Consider the following 21940-nt stretch of genomic DNA (forward strand, 5'->3'; position numbering starts at 1 on the left):
AGTACACAATTTGATGACGTCACACTCAGAGTACATGCATTTACGCGGTTTATGTGACCTACATCGGTCTGTCAAGTTTTACTATGTGCACGGATTTAAAAGTTATTCGCTGTCGATTTCTACGATGATTTTGCAGCGTTTTCTTGGTGTACATGGTGTTTCACAACATGCAGATGATAACGGCGAAGCTTTACTCTGTACTGCATTGATGTTGAAAAAATTAATTTCCACCAGGAATGTTTCCAGAGAACATGATGTTCTAGCCGCCATGGGATGTGTAATGAGATGTCTGTGCTGCGGAATTCGTATTTGTGTTTTTGGTAACCGACAGCTGATTAAATTGGCAAGCAAATGGCATTGATTGCATATTGCTTGTGTTGGTCAAGATGGAGATGTTTGAAATGTTCTTGTGGTGTTTGTCACTATTGTGGCTGTATTTGTTGACTGACTGGATATTTCTGTGACTAGTAATCTGCATTATCTGGTTGGCGGAACATTGTTATCAGAAAGTTTTTGTACAAGATGCTTTCTTGCACTATGATTCGTTAGCCATTTCTCTCCCGGAAGTCTTACAGCTTCAGTATTACGGTAAGTATTTGTTGGCATTTAAACCATTTTGTTTACAAACAATGCGGAGGGATATCTAGGTTGCGTGTGATTAGTCTGGCCAATAGAAATGTCTGATAGGTTATCTTACACATGTGGAAGATAAAAATATTCGTAATGGGTATATTACACGGAAAACAAGGGTAAGAATGTGATAAAAGAAAATGCCACACGATGACAAATTCGTACGAAAATGTCACACATACGTAAAAGATCAGTCGTGTACGTCTACCAGGGGCGGTCAAGGATTCGACGTTGGAGGGGGCGTAACCTAGGGGCGTAGCCTATTGGCTTTCGTCAATACGTCACACATTCCAAAAATCAGTCTATGCCACTTAGATAAATCAGGGGTCATCTTGTTGTTGTTTTTTTGCTATGTCCGATATGGTTCTCGTATTTTACAGGATGCTTGAATATATTGAGTAAATGACCAAGGTACAATTTTGGGTCATTCGATATGTTAGCCTTTAACTCTTTTCATTTTGATATACGTTTGACGCAAATCATGATGGTTCTCTGTGCACATACGAGCATTTGTGTTTCAAGTTCTTCATGTCGCATGACCCGATTCAAAAAAATAACCACAAGTTAGAAATAACCACATTAACACAATGTTGGGCGTTCAAGATCCAAAACCATGGCTCAACGGCAGGCTCAACGGCAGGAATCAAGACGAAATACAGACACAATATTCCAGGCGCATTAGTTGAAGGTCAAGGTCACCATTCAAGAACAGGAGCCATCTGAATAAAACTGTTTAGTTCTTTGGTTTGGTCCAAGTTTACCCAATATCAACTATAATCCAATACAATTATTTAATTTTGCAATTTGGTCGAAAGATAACCTATGGAAAACTGATCCAAGGTTTATACACTTGGGTGCTGGTTCCTAGCAAACACTCGGCGTTGAGACGACGTTTGACTTTGATCACATCGTCGACTACCATAATTTAACTTCGGGCTAAAGTCGGAGCCTCCATGTTGTACGGTCTATTGATATATGTCACGTGTTTCCGGTCCATACAGAAAATTCCGACCTGACGGCACCTGCGTTGCCAGGTAACGGGACGCGTTGGATATATTTTTAAACACATATTATTTGGTTATGCTCGTACATCGACGTTGAGATATTACATCTTAAACACTTTGAAATCCAACTATAACCCAGCGTTATTTTAATGTCGGGGTCCTTGGTTTGCACAACGTCCACCCAGCGCCAATCTTTATTGGGTTTGTTCATTGAAGTTTTGTTTCCGTTCCTTATATGATCTACCAGTTAAAAAATGTCCATGTAACTTGGATCAAAGTTTAATCCTATTGAGTCAACATTCAAAACCCATGTTCTATGGTTAAAATATGAGAAAATGGTATCCGACGGTTGAACTTAGATAGTAAATTTTCAGGCCCCAATTTATCGAAACTTCATAAGTGCCTTATAACAGGATTAAGCTAAGCTCACTATTTTTGTATTTCAATAATTTGCATAATATTTACTTCTTTAAGAGTTTTCATACTTTAGATAGGAACTATTTTTATGATAATCGCAAAAAACACTTCTCATTTATCAAAATTCAATTTAAGTATGTATTTTGGCAAATTGAAATAAGCTACTTTAGCCTGTTAAAACAGGGTTATTTAGCTAGATCTTAGTATTTATATATTATACTACATTATAATGTCTATAATGAATACTGTTGCGTATAAAAAGCTGTACCTTTAATTAGTCTTGTAAATTAATTTCAAAACAGATGCACGTCATCTATTATGATATTGTTAGAGAGCATTGACATAGAGAAGTGTATCCCTTTCCCTATCCCCCAAAGCAGAGGTGTACGCCTATATTAAGAGCTGCCGGTCCTAACATTCAGGTGCATCTCTTTAATTGAGGTGATCAAAACATGCTTTACACCTAAAAGATATAGATGCACCTATAAATATAGAGGTACATCTCTATTTCGTAGTTGAAAAATTGAGGTGCACCTTTTTTTAGAATTGCTCTTCTTAATTTAGAGGTACACCTCTAAATTAGACAGAGGTGTATCTTTTAATTCCGGATACACTTGCGAACTGATAATTATTAACTCAAAAATACGGCGACTGATATTTTAAATTAATAAACGAGCGATAACGCCTCGGTCCATATACACTTTCGGTGGCTGACTGGCCGGTCCTTATTATGTCATATGACCCTCAGTGGTGTACGCGTACGCTTATCATCAAAATCACTTCAATAGTCTTGGAGATTTTGCTCGGACACACTTTGTGATGCCGTTGTTCAATATGGCCACCGGCCACCCATCTTGAATGCGCACAACTATTCGTTATGTTTATTCACTGTGTCAAGGTAGAGAGAAATCTATACGATCATGTTTTGGAAGTTACGTGTACACTATATGTAAAAGAATCAAAGGCCTTAGCTCTATGAAAAGTTAACAGTGCAGAACATGCAAATGCAAATGCTAATGCACATCTAGAGTACTATAACTGTGAAGTTTCATCAAAATCCCTCTAGAACATTTTTGAGATTTCACGCGGAAAAACTTTCCGGCATCCTCACATGCATATATCTAGACAGATAGAATATGAAAAAAAACACACCATCAAACTGTCTCCTTTATGGTCTAAAAAGGAGACATAATGACAACTCAGTTGACAAGGGCATCAAGTAATTGAGTTACATAACCCTCCAATTAGTCGAGTGCTTATTAATATCCTTGTTAGCCAAAACTATTTACAAGATTTGACCCGCCACAACGTTATTTTTTTACTACTTGAGATAACTTGGAAGAGGTTTAGTAGATGGAATATGGAACCTAATGCTTTAATTCATTAAACAAAATGTTCGATTGACAATTGTCGACTGTTCAATTGTCATACAGAATAGTTGGACACAACAACACAACACACGAGAAAGACGCAAAGCTGGTTTATTGACATAATGGTTTTAGAGTTACCACCTAGGAAAGGTTAGTGAAAACTCTAGGACATCACTATGGGATTAATTTCAACATCATACTTGTCCAAACATTAAACAACCAGAGAAAACTAATTGTATTCATAAGCCTCGTCCGACCTAGCCTAAATATAAAGAAAATAAAGTAAAAAGCAAAAGCAATCATATGTTGAAGTGCTGTGTTTACCTTCATGTACTAGTTTTCAGCCTGACAACTGAATTAATCTTACCAGAGAAATTAAATAAAATATTGAGAACTGATATTTCTTTATGAGAACGGCAGTACTAAGAGGTTTGTGGCCTATTCTTCTCTAATAACACTAATCGAGTGATTCCGTAAACTTAAGTACACGATTATCTGATATCTTGAAGGCTATTTGACAACCTAACTTAAATCTAAATCCGTTACGAAACATACACACGCCCATATAAAACAGTTATAAATTGCTCATGGTGAGTGAAATTCAAAGCGTTTGAATACTTCAGCCTGACATGGCTATCTTCCTGTACTGTCGAACCCTTTACAGGGACGTAGACATTTTTGTGCGCGTCAAGCCACAAAGATTGTTAGTAGAAGTTAAAAGAATTCCGGTCAAAATACAAATATAAAGGGAAGGGAAAACATTTGTTAGTGGTTTAAAAGGTTAAATATAGGAGTGAAGAACAGGTTATGGTGAACTGTGTTCAATGGAGCTGACAGCAGCATTGAACTGTTCTAGGGTTTGAAGAAGAAGTACATCTAGGGGGAGATTATTCCATAGTACTATGGACCTTGGGAAGAAGGATTACTTGTAGTAGTCAGTTTTGACAGAGATTAACCTATATGATAAGGGATGGTAATGGCGGGATTGTCTAGTAAGAGGGATGAGGAAATCTTGAATGGGGATTGCCACCAACTGGTTAGTAATTTTGTACATGAGGGACAATCTGGAGTCAATGCGCCGGAGATCTAGGCGGCGCCATTTGAGGGTGTGTAGCATGTCAGTGACACTGGAGGTGCGGCCAAAGTAGTCATCGGCTATGTCAGTAGGCGTAAATAATACTGATATTTACACATACGCCAATTCAATACAATAGGTGTAACACATTTTAATCACATATCCGAAATCAAAGCTACACTCAGTCAGTTCCACTCTATTTGCCTTGCGCTACTCCCTTGGCCAACAAAGGACCGCCTGCATGAAGCAACATAGGAGGCCAAACAACATAGTCCAGTTGTTTTCCCATCTTTGTGTATGTTCTATATCTGTCCGAGTCAAACTTCCCGCCTGTCTTCGGTGTGTCAAAAACAACAGGCGGATCCTGGACACTCATTAACCAACACAATTCCACGCAACTTCTGTAAAAGCGCTCTGTGTTCTTTGGAAGTTTTAGCTTAATCTTCTTTACCAGGTTCTGAAACCATAGTCGGAAATAAAACATCAAAATAAACTATTCTATCATCTAAAGTTTACGCAGAAAAAATGTATAAAAATGACTGTTTTCGTTGTTCTGATATATTAACAAAGTAGTTAAATTTAACGTAAAGTTATACTATTTAAATACCTTGTACACATCCTCAACGAGAAGTGGGGCAAAGCTTTTCTGTATTTCTTTTAAAAGATTGTTGCGTGTGACGTCAATCTAAAATCATTGTTTGAATTAAAAAAAAAAACATTTTTTTTTTATTTATAAAAGTGGACGTTTGGAAGTTATGAGGCATACTTATGTGTTTTCTTTATTATAATTGGAACACCTAAATAGAGCGATGTGAAGCCAATACATTCATTTAATTTACACTTTTCCATATTCGATCGGTATACAAAAGAAGCGAAAAACACATGAAGAGGCAAACTCTAATACAATCTAATAAAGACGTTCACCTTTGTTTCTTTCACGTTGCTACCGTTTTCACTTAAACTCAATGCTGCTCTTTTTATATTGTTTTTAAAGTCGTTGGCCATTGATCTGCAATCGCCGTCGACATCCTGAAACAAAATAAGAAAATTAAGTGTAATATAAACAAGTGTAACAAACTTCTTTCAACTACTTTAACAATCCCGACTTGTATCACCAAAACATGTAACGACCACTCTTCTAGTTTTCATAATTCGATATTACCTTAAGTGATACGCCACAACATAAGATATGAAGTGCTCTTCTGAGCGGTTTTCAAATTAATTTTTGAACTACCTAGATATTGTTTATAACGTTTCCCGACCGGTCTGAGAATAACTGCTTATAAAACAAAACAAATAAAAAATAAATACACTTTTTTACATCTCCAGAGTCTTTCAACCTTCAATACTAACACGGCCAGTATTTTCTACATTTCCTCTGATCAATAGAATGTAACTACTAGTTCATAAATTGCTGCTTCTAATTCATTTTTTTTCACGAATCTCATCATAACTGCACTAAACAGAAATACAACAGTTAAACAAAACATTACCATAAGTATTCCTAGCAATTTTTGAATTGCTTTCCCTTCATTCAGGCCTTCGTTCTCCATATCCTCATAGGCATCAGTCCACTCGTTGTCATATATCTCTGAGTAGGTTTCTGCTAGTTTTGTCGGTCTGCTTTCGTCACTTAGTTCGGCGATGTGTGGATTATCAGCTGCTATTTGAGCACCAACAACCGTGCTAAAATTAGTTAATAGAATAATAAAATCGTTAATGATTTTACAGTTGATGTAACAAAATAGTTTTCTTTAACTTATTTTTAACACCGCGAAAAATTACGTGGATTAATTAATTGATAACATGGATATTAATAGTTTATATAACATAAAGGCATTTAATAATAGTTTGAATAGGTAAGTATTTTATAAAATACCCACTGACCATTATGGGTATTTGCTATTTAGTAGTTATATGCTCATATTGTGAATTACTATATTAAGCACTTTGTTGTGATGTTTTGCTCGTGGTCATCATATAATGATAAAACAATGGCTAATACAGGGCCAAGCCAAGCAGACAAACATTTACTAAGACCTTGTTTGAAGGCACAAGGATGAGGCCTTAATTACAATGAACGAGAAATACTCAACGTAAAAACTACACAAAATACGAAACATCGAATTCGCATTAGTACCGCTGATATATTTTTAAATTTGAGATCATGACATTTAGAACCATGAAATTACTAATTTGAACTATTGTCTAAGTTTCTTGATATTTGAGTTAGTGTGTCACTATTATTCACTCATTAAAAATCACTCATCATATCTCATTACTTACTTAAAATATTGACTAAAGTTTGTGCCATTACGAACCTATTATCGAAATATTTCGGCTCATTAACCCGAAAAACTTGCCTTATTGTCTTAATATTACAACTTAGTATATAAAGTCCAAGAACTAGTTTTGCCATTGAAATGACATTCTTCAGAAAAGAAAAGAAAAGCTATACTTCATTCCTATGACTAACATTCAAACTTATTTTGACAAACCCTTAAATGCATTGCAAACATTCGAGAATAATTGAGTTTTCTTTTTTATTGATATATATCTACGTCTCCTTTAACTATCTTAATCTTGAGATTTTCAATCTTTAACTGTAGCTGAATTATTTCCTGCTTTTGAAATGCAATACATTATGTTTCCCATTGTCAAATATTATCTGTCCATTACATTTTATAAAGAACCACACTTAAAATGTGCATGAACATGTTATTGATATTTAATTTCTTGATTTTTACTTTCCTCAAAACAAATCTAACTTCATGTGTAAGTTAAAGCATGCCTAACACATAAACCAATAAGTGATTTCAATTTACAATTAACAGCCTATGTGATAATCTTATTACTCTTTTGTGGGCAAATAGGATCTTTAAGACACGTTTTATTGTTTCGAAAAAACAACAACACCATATGTTTTCTGCCTCTGAAAATAGTATTTTTTTTCTTTTTAGCTTTTTCTATTTCTGCGTTCAATTTAGCATGTTTACGTTCTCTGTTGAACATACACTTTGTTAATTAAACACTTAAAAGGATACCAGTAAATATGATTTGTAATCTGACAAAAGACAGGAACATCATAATTTGATTTTCCTTCAGAGTAGTTCAAAGCTATCTGCACCCAATAGCATCAAAGGGACATCCATCCATCTATCCATCCATCCATCCATCCATCCATCCATCCATCCATCCATCCATCCATCCATCCATCCATCCATCCATCCATCCATCCATCCATCCATCCATCCATCCATCCATCCATCCATCCATCCATCCATCCATCCATCCATCCATCCATCCATCCATCCATCCATCCATCCATCCATCCATCCATCCATCCATCCATCCATCCATCCATCCATCCATCCATCCATCCATCCATCCATCCATCCATCCATCCATCCATCCATCCATCCATCCATCCATCCATCCATCCATCCATCCATCCATCCATCCATCCATCCATCCATCCATCCATCCATCCATCCATCCATCCATCCATCCATCCATCCATCCATCCATCCATCCATCCATCCATCCATCCATCCATCCATCCATCCATCCATCCATCCATCCATCCATCCATCCATCCATCCATCCATCCATCCATCCATCCATCCATCCATCCATCCATCCATCCATCCATCCATCCATCCATCCATCCATCCATCCATCCATCCATCCATCCATCCATCCATCCATCCATCCATCCATCCATCCATCCATCCATCCATCCATCCATCCATCCATCCATCCATCCATCCATCCATCCATCCATCCATCCATCCATCCATCCATCCATCCATCCATCCATCCATCCATCCATCCATCCATCCATCCATCCATCCATCCATCCATCCATCCATCCATCCATCCATCCATCCATCCATCCATCCATCCATCCATCCATCCATCCATCCATCCATCCATCCATCCATCCATCCATCCATCCATCCATCCATCCATCCATCCATCCATCCATCCATCCATCCATCCATCCATCCATCCATCCATCCATCCATCCATCCATCCATCCATCCATCCATCCATCCATCCATCCATCCATCCATCCATCCATCCATCCATCCATCCATCCATCCATCCATCCATCCATCCATCCATCCATCCATCCATCCATCCATCCATCCATCCATCCATCCATCCATCCATCCATCCATCCATCCATCCATCCATCCATCCATCCATCCATCCATCCATCCATCCATCCATCCATCCATCCATCCATCCATCCATCCATCCATCCATCCATCCATCCATCCATCCATCCATCCATCCATCCATCCATCCATCCATCCATCCATCCATCCATCCATCCATCCATCCATCCATCCATCCATCCATCCATCCATCCATCCATCCATCCATCCATCCATCCATCCATCCATCCATCCATCCATCCATCCATCCATCCATCCATCCATCCATCCATCCATCCATCCATCCATCCATCCATCCATCCATCCATCCATCCATCCATCCATCCATCCATCCATCCATCCATCCATCCATCCATCCATCCATCCATCCATCCATCCATCCATCCATCCATCCATCCATCCATCCATCCATCCATCCATCCATCCATCCATCCATCCATCCATCCATCCATCCATCCATCCATCCATCCATCCATCCATCCATCCATCCATCCATCCATCCATCCATCCATCCATCCATCCATCCATCCATCCATCCATCCATCCATCCATCCATCCATCCATCCATCCATCCATCCATCCATCCATCCATCCATCCATCCATCCATCCATCCATCCATCCATCCATCCATCCATCCATCCATCCATCCATCCATCCATCCATCCATCCATCCATCCATCCATCCATCCATCCATCCATCCATCCATCCATCCATCCATCCATCTATTTATTCTATCTATCTCCAAGTGTACTATTGATTAAAATGTATCTTCATGACAAACACGATGACATAACATGCTTACGCCTTGCTGAGTTCACTAAGTGTGCATATGTGAGCAATCGTAAACATTAAGACAACGTTTCAAAAACGTTTCGTCATATTTCCTGTGGAAGAAATCGTTTATACGTTTCTGTTTCACAATTCTTTTTTCATGCAATGGCAGACGTCTACTTTACTAAATAATGCACTTTGTACAGGAAAGAAAAGGTAAAGCAAGAAGAATTTATGATAGCCTATAAGAATCTGATGTTAAGCTAGATTAATTACCGATAAAGAGTTTATATTTGTTGTAAGATAATATAGACACATTAAACAAAAATAATGGACGAATGGCTTACAGAGTTAGATAAGGTGAAAGAGCTGTGTCTACACAAATGCGTTGCTATGGGATGTTTTACGATTATCTTCATTGCAGAGAGGTAGTGTACGAACATTCAAGTTGTTGAATGCCATATTGAATACATTTCAGAAGTTTCTTGATACGTAGTGGATACGATATGAACAATGTAGTGATATAAAATATAATTGTTTCTTTCAGTGATATATCGATTTTATTTCATCGAGTCATGAGTAAAATACATTTGGTGATCACGAGATGAAATGTTTTATGCTACCAACGAAGGCTTTAGGGTTTTTCCCTATTTCATCATCATGGCCTTTGACCTACGCACCCGATGAGTGCCCCATAATTTGACCGCATAACTGAATTATAAAAGTACATGCCGGGAAATGACACAGTAATTCGTAGCATCCCATTATATAAACGTACTATTAATAAACAATTAACATAAACAGTATATACTGATCTTCAAAAAACAAATTGTTGCATTTGCCCAAAGAGCTTCATAAAAATGGATTGCGTATAAATTCAAAAAAATTACTTGTAATTCTGTGAGTCACGAATGAGCATGCAACATTTGCTATGCAATTTTTTTTAAATACATAACATTATTTTTTCAAAGTGATTATTAACGTGGAAGTCAACATGGTTTTAGTTGTCACTGTCACAGCTTTCGGAAATCATGCGGTTTCTTTTGTATCTGCTTGGAGAGTGATCAACCTGAGTAAGAGAGACTGGCGAATTTCTTTGCTCTGTTGATTATTCAATTTTTGATGCTGTTAATGATATCTAGCTGCTCGAATTATTGTAGAATAATTGGTGTTCATGTAGTAAAAACATGCATATAGGAATTAGCGTGTTTCAGGCAGCTTGGCCCCTTGAATGAGCTCTACTGGAATGTAAGACGTTTATCGCATATAATAAGAGAAGCTCGGCTTTACGGTTAAGGTGTGAAAAATTGAGATTTAGTTTTTCGACTACATAAAACATAACGTGTGAGTGCTGTGTTTGCAGATATATATTTTAAAATAACAAATTAGCATGTGATGCATTTCAATGTTAATGATGTTTCTTGAAAACCAAGTTGCGTCAACTAACTCGTGTATTCTATATATTCAAGTTCTATTCAAAGGAATTAGCGTGAGAAATGTTTTGTTTTTTATTAACCCTGGCTAACACAAGGGGAGCAACTATAATTGCACTTTGATATAGGAATAAGGGAGACAAATCCGGAAATAGTAGTTCCTTTTAAAAACAGGGAAATATCAGATTGTTTGTTCATTGTTTCAAAACAGTTTTATTGACGATTGTTACCTTTCTGATGAGGAAGATTGACTGGCATTTGTATTATTCTGATCAGCTTTAGAGTGGTATGCGTCAACTCGTGCCCTTTAAATAATTACCATTATTTCAAATTTCATCTACGTGCATAGGAGCAAAAGAAAGTTGCTTTCGTGCCTGCGACGCATTTTTGTGTGTGTCATGTCAACATTCTACCATGGTTCCGGTAATATTTAACTGATCTACAAATATCTTTTGCCGAATATATCTAAATTTATTGCTTCAATCCTAAAATGTCAATGCTAGTAGAAATCTTGTTGTGTTTGTGTATTAAGCAATGGAATTAAGGGAATGATTGATCATGTATTACGGGTAATACTGACGTCATGAGCATACGGTTGTGTGATTTGCTTATGTAGTTTAAAGTATGCCTTCACTATATTTACGAAATGTAACCCACCACAAAGTGCTAAATGGCTTTATAAGGACCGGCCAGTCAGCCAACGAAGGTGTATATGGACAGAGGGGTTAGTCGAGGTTCATTCACCTTCGAAAGCTGACTGGCCGGTCCTTATAATGCCATATGGCCCAAAGTCGTGTGTTATATTCCTTATATTATACCAAACACTTTATACTTCCATTCAATATTTTGAAAGCGCTTTTGATGTTTTTTTTAACAAAGCAATTGATGATTACTTGCGACAATTATTCGCCGTTGTGGCAATCGCAAGCCGTACTCACTATTTTTATGACGTCAACGGTACATATTGTTTTTGGCGAGGTCCGGGCCGGCCAAAAATACAATATTAACCGCTGACGTCATAAAGCCGATTACTGATTACAATACACTGATATATGGACCAATCGATATTATATGTACATATAAGGGACACATTTATGTGAGGTATAGCATTTTAAAGTATGGTTTTCATCATTATGTGTGTCCTCATGAACATTTTGCCTTGGTGGAACTGTAAATATCTTTTAAAACATAATTGGCTGATTGTTCAGACCTTTGTTAAAGTTAACACGATGTTAACACCATCGATGTTTACTTTCAACTTTTTACTTTTTTACTACTCTAAATTTTGCAAGGGCACACATATAATCTGAAGCACATCTTGCATATATTGAGATGACCGGGCCTGTTTTATCTAACTTTATCTAAATATATCTGCTGGTCAAAAATAGTTCACCTATTAAATTAAGAACAATGCGGTTAATTACGTTGTAAGCTGACCAAAGTTCTGAACTATTGACCCAATGTTTTACCCTGATCGTTATACTTCTTTTGCAGTGAGTTCCATGTAAACACGATTTGGAACCTGATATATGGAATCTAATAACAGCATAACTTGATTTTCCGTCATAGTAGCACAAAGCTTTCTGCAGCAAAATGCATTAAACTGATATATCTAGGTGATCTTTGGCGAGTTTGCACATGAACGTAAGATGAACAGTAATTAATGGATAAATATTGACCAATCAATAACCATTTTGGCAAACTATAACCTATTTTATACAATTGGCTGCTGAAAGATAAACTTTTATACAAATGATATCAGCCTTAAGATGGAAGCGATTCATTTTTTGTCAACTGTCATGAAAGAATGGAACTGTCGAAGTTAATAATTAACAAATGATTCATTCTTACTTTAAACGTTTTTCTTCCTCCAGTGAAATGTTAAGTTTTTGTTTCGTCTGCTCTAAATCCGATCTGTAGATATACAATATATTTTGCACAAGTACGTTTTATCGGAGGTTCCAGCACCCACGATACACCGAAATGAATTCAGTTATAGATTGACATCTGTAAAGGTTTCTTCAAGTAATTTTAATTGTATATTCAATATCTGTGTTGATCTCCTTCTAATGACTATAATTGCTATCTGATTTTTATTATACAGAAGTGTATAGTGTAACTATGGGATTTCACTAGCATAAACTTTAAATCGATCTTATGCTAACTAACACACTCACTTAACATTCTGTAGTTCTGATTCAAGCTTCGAGACATCTGCCCTAAAATAATAATTATAATATATAACATCTGAAATTATCTTTTATGTTTACTGTTTTGCCAAGTCATTGTTCCTGTTATATCTAGAAGGAAACATTTGTAAAACAAACATGCACATGACATGCTCATGGCATAGCAACGTTTTAATTTAAAATATAGTTTTCTAATGTGTTTGATAAAAAGGTAAAGCTGTCTTTAATATTTAAACTTACAAATAAGTTTAACCAGCCTCTAATTGCTAACAAAAAGCTCATGCTTACTTCGCTTGTTTTGTTATTTTTTCGTTTTCATCTTTGAGCCGTTTGATTTCATCACTGGAAAAAAAGTATTTCCATTATATGAACGACTAAATGTGGCAAACACTATGTATGTCTATCTATCTCTAAGTGTAATATTGATTAAAATGTATCTACATGACAAACTCGTTGGCATAACAAGCTTATGCCTTGTTGAGCTCGACAAGTGTGCACATGAGAGCAAACGACAACATTAAGACAACGTTATACACTAAATTAATACGACATGTTCATTATAAAGTCAAGATCATTCCCATACCAGGATAAAGAGAGCTGTCGTTGAATTTCGTCGATCTCGTGCTCGGTTTTATGAATATCATTGAAATAAATAGAATGCGTACAAACTGTAAATCATAACAAATGCCACGAGGCATTTATTATGTCTGTTTAGGCCGATATTTTGATCCCAATTACCCTCTAAATAGGATGAACTCCCGAAGAAAGCAACACTTGATCTTCTCAAAAACCTCAACCTCAGGGATAACTGAATTAAATAGTGTACTTTTTGGATCAGCTGTGCCTCAGTCATGGTTTCAAATTGTAACACATGTGTTTACAATAAAAAAAGTATAAACACTTATTAAAAAGTATGGCTTAAAATAGATTTATCAACAATACTGACAATTACCTTAATGTCGATTTTTCTTTTTGTTCATCTACATATTTTCCTTTCTATGTTCTGGAGACACATATGTAAGGTATTACATTATTGGTACATTAAATAACGGGGTAGTGCATGTATATATACATACATGTAGGAAGTGAAATCATGAAATGTAATTCTTGAATGACCAATTATTCAATAATATAAAATAATTAGAAGTGATACAGATATGTGTGCTTCATGATTACTGTAACTTACGAAGAGTATGGTACATCTGGTGCAGTACCTTTGACAGGCCTGTAAAGTACAAATAAAAAGGCGCCTGTAAGAATTGACCTTCCACAATAGTTTAGCTAGTTGTGCCATAAGAATGACTTACTACAGAAGATAAAACCATACTTCAATAAGGACTTGGTGCATGGTGCCAAACTTATATACAATGCAAACAGCATATACTTATGGTGCATTTTACTGGCCTTTGCGAGAAGAACTGAGGAATTTTTCTATTGATATGTATCAATTTCTCCTTCAAATTGTCTCTCCCCTTCTTGAGAATCTTTATCTTTGACTCTAGCTAAACAATCTCTTGTCTTTAAAATTTAGTAATATTTTTTGACCATTTCCAAAGAGTTTTTGGATTTTTTTTTTGAAATTTCATTTATCTTACCAAATTTAGCTTAACAATCTCTTGTCTTTAAAATTTAGTAACATTTTTTAACCATTCATTTTTAAAGAATAAAATGTCCGTAAATATGAATAATTGTCTTGGAAATTTCATGAACATTTATCTTACCAAATTTAAAAATGCATAAAAATTCAAAACATCACTTTGTCTATTTGTGAGTATATACAAACACATTTTTATTTTTACTAAAAAGCCTGAATAAATACTTTATAACTCCTATTTTATGAGCAAACAATATTTTTGAAATACATTTTCACTGATTCATAATACTATTATACCTGTTATTTGTTTCTGCGTCTGACAATTGTGTCGTTAGTTCTTTAATTTGTTCTTTTAAGTGTTCTATTTCTGCTTTCAATGTAGCATTTTCCCCGTCTCTGTAAAACATACACTTTGTTGATTAAAGAATAAGAAGGATTTATGTGTATGCATATGTGACGTTTTCATCGTAAAGGAGTCATGTGGGGGAAACAAGTGACATTTTCATTTTGCGAAGTTTTGTACCACATAAGCAGGCAATCAAAGCTATTTTCACATGTTTTCGAAAAGTTTTTTTTAATGTCACATATTATTTTAAGTTTGTTTTGCTATTTCACTTCATGGTTAAAATACTTTTTTTTGTTAACGTGAATACCTCAACATGGGTTCTTTTTTGCAAACGACATCACGTATTGAAACATAATATCTGGAAAGCACGTTTTATAATAGACCTGCCCATGGTTCACCCCAACCTTTACCATGCATTTATTTAATCCTACTGCATGTTCTGTTTGTAATATGCATGTCCGTATAAGTCATTTAAAAAGAACATTGGTTGGTGTTTGGCTATCAAACATGCTACATTATGTTTCTTTGCAGTATTGTAGTAATCATATTAAACAAATTCTTAACATACTTACTTTGAAACGTCCTTTTCGTTTCTTGTTTTCCCGTCCATCTCGTTTGGCTGACTATGCAACAATAAACAGAATAACTTAAGTAGTAAGGGCGCTCAGAGGGGACAAGGTGAACAGTGAAATAAAAACTATGATTGAAAGCCATACACATTCTTACGTACATACCACCATTATAAAAATCAGTTTAACAAGACTTTGATAGTGCCATACCTTTGTTTGTTTCTTTTCAACTCTACCAGCTCACGTGTTAGCTTATTTATAATTTCTTCAGCGCTGTAACATAAATGTTCCTTTATTATATTGAGTAGAACGTCTGTTTACGTATTTTCTTAAGGAAAACATGTATCTGCTAAAACAATGTTAATATTTAGTTTATAATGATATCTCTAAAAAGTGTAAATACAAATAATGGCTGTACATTTACAGGTTTATGGCGCTGGAGTATATTGTTTGAATCATACAATGGATCGCCTATGTTATTGTCTAGAAAGTTTTTAAAAAAACAAGACATACTTTTTTAATCATTGTTTAAGATGAATTCAGTAAATATGTTATTGATCATCAACATTTTTGCAGAAATCCATTTATACCTTCTCATGGCATCCTCGTACAGGTGGTTTTCATCTTGAGATGTTATTCCAGCTGCTTTTCTGAAAGCTGACCTGTAAAAGACACATCATAGTTTAAATCGAAGACAGAGTATTTAAAAACTATTATTGAAAGCAATACACATTCTTACGTGAATACCACTATTTTAAACATCAGTTTAACAAGACTTTGATAGTGTCATACCCCTGTTTGTTTCTCTGCAACTCTTCCAGCTCACATTTTTGCTTATTGATAATTTTTTCAGCGCTGTAACATAAATGGTCCGTTATTATGGTGAGTAGAACGTCTGTTTTCGATCTTTTGTTAAGGAAGTAAACCTTTAATGTGTCTGCTAAAACGTTTGTATTTAGTTCATTATGATATCTCTAAATAGTTTAAACAGAAATGAATGGCTTACCTTTACGGTTTTAAGCCGTTATAGTATGTTGTTTGAATAAAACAATGGATCTTTTTTGTCCGTGTCTTTTGATTTTAAAAGACAAAAATAATTGTAAATCATAGTTAAAGATGAATACACTTTACAAAATAAAGTAATTCAGTGAGTATTAACATGATTGTAGAAAACCCTTTATACCTTCTCAATGCCTCGTCGTACAGGTGGTTTCCATCTGGCGCTGTGATTCCAGCTGCTTTTCTGAAAGCTGACCTGTACAAAACACATAACACATCGTAATTTAAATCGAAGACAAAGTCTTTAAGACGACTTTGCAAAATAAACTTATTTTGGCCGTAACATTGGGAAAGCGAAAGGTCTAACTGATATATAATGTACTTTTTCACCCAACAATAATTTCAAGACAATGTCACCTCATACAGTTTATAATGGCACATTATGCTTACGGGTCCAAGTTTTCCCTCAGGTAAGCCACTTGTCCAGAAGCGACGCGGAGCTGTGTTCGCAAGTCTTCATTCTCTTTCAGTAGTTTGTCCACATCTTTCAGTGACGGACCCGTGGATTTATGTGTACCTTTGCTTTCCTTTACTTTCCTATACAATTACACAAGACTTAGTTATCTTTTTCAGTTTCTCTACAAAGCAGATGTTAAGACAATCACCGTGCTTCTAACGATTTCAATACTCAATTTCTCAGTATGACATATGCCTGGATCAGTACTCATCCATCGTCGTTACTTTAATTTTGATTATTCTTGTTCGTATTTATGATTTAAAACATCTGCGTCTTGTTTTCTTTACTAAAATAATATCAATGGTGTAGCTTTAACTATAAAAAAGAAAGTTTACTGTACCCTGCTGGTTTCGCACTCGCTTTCGTCGACTTCGACGCCATGACTTCAACAACGTTGTTTACGTGATGTTCAGTTATATGATCATTCTGTAAAATGCGTTATATTATATGACCCTAGTATTGGTTGTTAGTCATTGTCCAATTTAGAAAATACGATCGTGATAGCCATGTTCGTTTAAAATAATTAAACTCTTACCTTATTTAAAGAAGAAGAGAAATATTCCTCCATACAATAATAGAAACGCTCGTTGTTTATACTTCCTAGTTACATGGTATTCCCACTATAATAAACCAATTTACTTCCGCTTAAGATAAAAGTTTACATATTGAATGGTTGTAGAAAGACGGACGGACGGACGGACGGACAGGAACTTTTCATTTCTCCATTATTGAAGTGAAAAATAAATGTACAAACATATAACATTATGCACATACGTATACACACATCATTCAATAGATTATACAAATATCACAATTACTGATTATGTAATTATTTAAGCACGAAACGAAATATAACGCAATGTGAACATTATAATACGGCATATCAAATTATGAACAAAATAACTAGCATTATACACTATTACTAGTAATACACATACAACAAGCACATAATAAAAACTAATTAAAATTAGCAAGATTTACAAGCGTGAAAGAAAGGCCGAGACACGAACAGTCCTAATTCATTCAGAATGAATTTACAAACTGAGTAAAGTTTATATTTAAACATGTCAAATGTTCAATATCTGGGTTTTCAACAACGTTTAATGACCATGGTGACGCTGCAGTTTACATTTTTTCCATGAGTACTTAGTGGCAAGATTTACAAGTCTGAATGTAAGGCCGAGACACGAACAGTCCTAATTCATTCAGAATGAATTTACAAACTGAGTATATTACTATACGGATTTCCACCAGTTTCCAGCAAAGTACGCATGGAAAAAATGTAAACTGCAGCGTCACCATGCGTACTTTGCTGGAAACTGGTGGAAATCCGTATAGTGCATTAAGAAGTCATGGATAACGTCGACATAAATTTGGTTGAAATAATATTTGAAAGCCTTGCATGGGTTTCACAGAAAACCATGTGGGATTTCAAGTATGTTGATATATCTTTCTTGGAAAAGGTATTCCAGAGCTCACATCCGTATATTGCTTTTGGTAACAGATGACTGACAAATGGTCCTTTATGTTTTTGCACTGATTGTGTCAAAGTGGAAACCACTGTTGCTTATAAAATAAAAAAAATATTCAAACGACCCCCAACATCGGGCATAATCTTTGAAAAGTTTGTACATTAGGTCCTTCGTCTGCAGATAGAGTTGGGATCCATAATCATATAAATACTTAAGGTTTAACTATTAGTTTTATTAGTAATTCTTTTAATTCTTGTTTTCCTCAGGGATTCCCGAATTAATTTACATCTACAATCTCTTTTAGCTCGATTGTGACGAAAGATGACAATTTATAGAAACACGCCCGAGTTTAGGGTATAAACCCAAACTAGTATACATTTCGAGAAGCCCTGAGGCGGTACACCTGGTGGGGATCGAACCCACAATCTCAATAGGGGAGAGGTGAAACCCATACCACTACTCATATTCTTTAACACATAAATGCTCGTGTCTTATATCATTAGGACCGCAGGGTATTTCTTCTGGTAAAGACTTGATACATTCGGTAACCACTACATGTGATACGCTCACTTCCGGGTCAGGGACAATGCCACTTAGTTAAAACTCGTTTCAACAATTCGCTTCCATTCGCTATGAAAATCAGAAGACATTTACTCATAAACTGTTTCAGCTACAAGTTCTAAATTATTGTTCAATAAAGTAAACATATGGTTCCACATATTATCTGTGTCTTTTTTTTCTGCATATGCATGTATTTTGTGATAATATAATCCTTACCCGGTACCCGCAATCTTTGGTCGCGCCTCTAGAGCCTTTGTTCTACGCCTGTTTTGAATTTAGGTAGTGATGCACTTGGGATAGGAGGAAAATGTTTTTGCTTTAAATGAACTTGGGCTAAAATTGCAAATAAGTTTAACTTAATGCTTAAACTGCTAAGGAATATTCTTCATAACAAAGATCAATAGGCGACGCACGTTGTTTAGACTTCTTAGTTACATTATAATTGCGCTTACGAGTGTACTTTCACAACAGATAAGTTCCCTACTTGTTAGTTTGCCTAGAAAACTTTATTGAAGATTGGAGCATATCGAAACAAAAATACATCATCAAGAACTACACGCATGTAAGCGTTCTTAAGTCAATATCTCAGCAAATTATGCATGTATTGCATTGAACCATCAAACCTACATTGTAACTTAAGACAAGTGTTTCCAATTATCCAACCTACTTAATTAAGAAGATAAGTCTATTTTGCATATGATGCAACTTATGGTCCTTTATTATTATGCTGAAGCTTTTGCGAGTTAGCGTTCAAGAATCAATATTACGCAACTACTTAATGCATTGCCTCCCTTGTTGAAGACTGTCGTCTGAAGCATCATAGAAACCTTGTCTTGTGGCAATATTTAGAATGCTAATTATTTATTTCTCGCTTCAAATGTCACCATAAAAAAGTTTTCAAGCACCTTTAAGGAATAATGCTTCACTCTCCTTAGAATTATTTAAAGACCGATTTGACTATTAACATTATCTGAATCACTGCGCGCATATCCATGACAACCACGAATAATCACATATCCATACCCATTTATTTTTACTACGCACAAAAGAGTTCCAGCAAAAGATACATTTTTACTTTATTTTGTTTAACTTGGGTGGGAGAAAAATCATCTACAGAGTCTTTCACATGTGTAGTGTCTTTCAGATGTGTAGTCTTTTTCACATGTGAAGTGTCTTTCACATGTGTAGAGTATTTCACATGTGTAGTTTCAACAACAACAACACATCAAGTCTGCTAGGAATTGTCTGAATTGGCCAAGGATTTATATGGGATTTAGTTTATGTTTCGCTAGCAGATCACGAATTTGACATTATAGGTCCCAATTTTGGATTTAAAGCCTCCCACTCAAAACCTAAGCGTATTATGGTTTAAATTTTTAATGGGGATGGAGTAGGTGGTCCTTCCCCATGATTAATTTCAGCGTAAACAGTGAAGTATTGTGTATTAGTGAACTGCGCCCCTCTGAATCTGCTTATGATTAGAATATGCAGGACGTAACACATTCATTGGACTTTGTACGTAGTGGAATTTGGTATTTTAGCACACTTTTCAGGATTTATAATAAGTGGTTATAAAGTAAATATTTTCTCGAAAATTAATAGTTTGTCGAACTGTGCTGTGTTTTAGCCTAAATGTTATGATGAGCTCTATTATTTTTAAATTAGTGGTAGAAAAAGACAGCAGTATATTGAAGAGTATTTAATTGCATATTATAATGGACAAACTTCATAACGCTTCAGCTTTAAACATGAAATCAAGCTTGGCAAGCTTATCATCATTGAGCTTTTAGCCTTGTGTTGAAATAAGCGACATCTGTTTCTGACTAGGAGATTTCCAACGACCCTAAAACCTCACTTGCACTACGTACCAAATATCTAAAACTCATAAAACACATTCTAGCACACCGGATAGGCATTTCCGGTGAATTCAGCCGTGCTGGAAAATTCCATCTGGCACCCCTCTATGCCAGATGAGTCACGCGCTGTGACGTAATACTTTTTATTTATTTTATTATACACTTTATGTAACCATTATTATGCGATTTAATAGATAAGTTCCATTAACATAACCTTGACAAAAATATATCCTCAAAACAAAATAAAATAATCCTTAAAAGACGTGATATCGTAGGAACTTATTGACGTATGCAGTAAATACAAATTACTGCGCGCCATGACGTCATAAACTTCATCGCATGCGCTTTTTGTATATTGAACAAAAAATGCGCTATTTATGTATTTTCTTCACAAAACAATGTGATTTAAGGTATGCTTGAAAAAAATATATATCACGTGTGTCCGTTCCGGATAGAAAAATCCGATCCTCGGGCACGCTGCGTTGTCGGTAACTCGGCAAGCCTCATTATCTGGCAACGCAGGTGCCCTTGGGTCGGATTTTTCTATCCGGAACGGAAATACATGACAGATATTATTATTCTTACTTTAAGAACGTACTTTCAAGAATCAATGGTCCCCTAATAGAATGTATGAACCTTTCACTTCACCTGGCGTAAAGTGCTGTGGGACGGCTCGTACGTCGTACACAGTGTAGATATTTATTTCCTGGTCCTTCGTGATCATCGCAAATGCCAGCGAATTCGTGATACGCCGACTGTTCCAAGGCGGTATTAAATCTCATCAGTTATTGATAAAGATGTTTTTTAGGCTGTAGGCCGCTAGGCCTGCAGACTTTTATAACCGTATCTCGGAAATCGCATCGGCTGATCGACATAACATTTTTAACTTTTGGCGAATTAATGCGCGCACGGACGTATCAACCCCAGCGCGGTTAGAACTGCGGTGGTCAC

At 35.8% G+C, this 21940-nt stretch overlaps 1 protein-coding gene across 1 annotated transcript; it reads right to left on the reverse strand.

Moving 5' to 3' along the window:
- Window positions 1–3515: 3515 nt before the first annotated feature.
- On the reverse strand, window positions 3516–17704 carry LOC128239366 (uncharacterized protein MCAP_0864-like). Its single transcript, XM_052955988.1, has 17 exons — window positions 17636–17704; window positions 17441–17526; window positions 17034–17180; window positions 16768–16839; window positions 16377–16439; window positions 16175–16246; window positions 15795–15857; window positions 15588–15638; window positions 14967–15065; window positions 14262–14300; window positions 13364–13417; window positions 13064–13105; window positions 12738–12800; window positions 5990–6182; window positions 5421–5525; window positions 5104–5181; window positions 3516–4953 (listed from the first exon to the last, which is right to left on the reverse strand). Exons 1-17 carry the CDS (start codon window positions 17666–17668, stop codon window positions 4693–4695), a joined length of 1521 nt encoding a protein of 506 aa, XP_052811948.1. The 5' UTR covers window positions 17669–17704; the 3' UTR covers window positions 3516–4692.
- Between the last annotated feature and the right edge of the window lie 4236 nt (window positions 17705–21940).

This window comes from Mya arenaria, chromosome 6 (assembly GCF_026914265.1).
Source record: "Mya arenaria isolate MELC-2E11 chromosome 6, ASM2691426v1".
Taxonomy (NCBI): Eukaryota; Metazoa; Mollusca; class Bivalvia; order Myida; family Myidae; genus Mya; species Mya arenaria.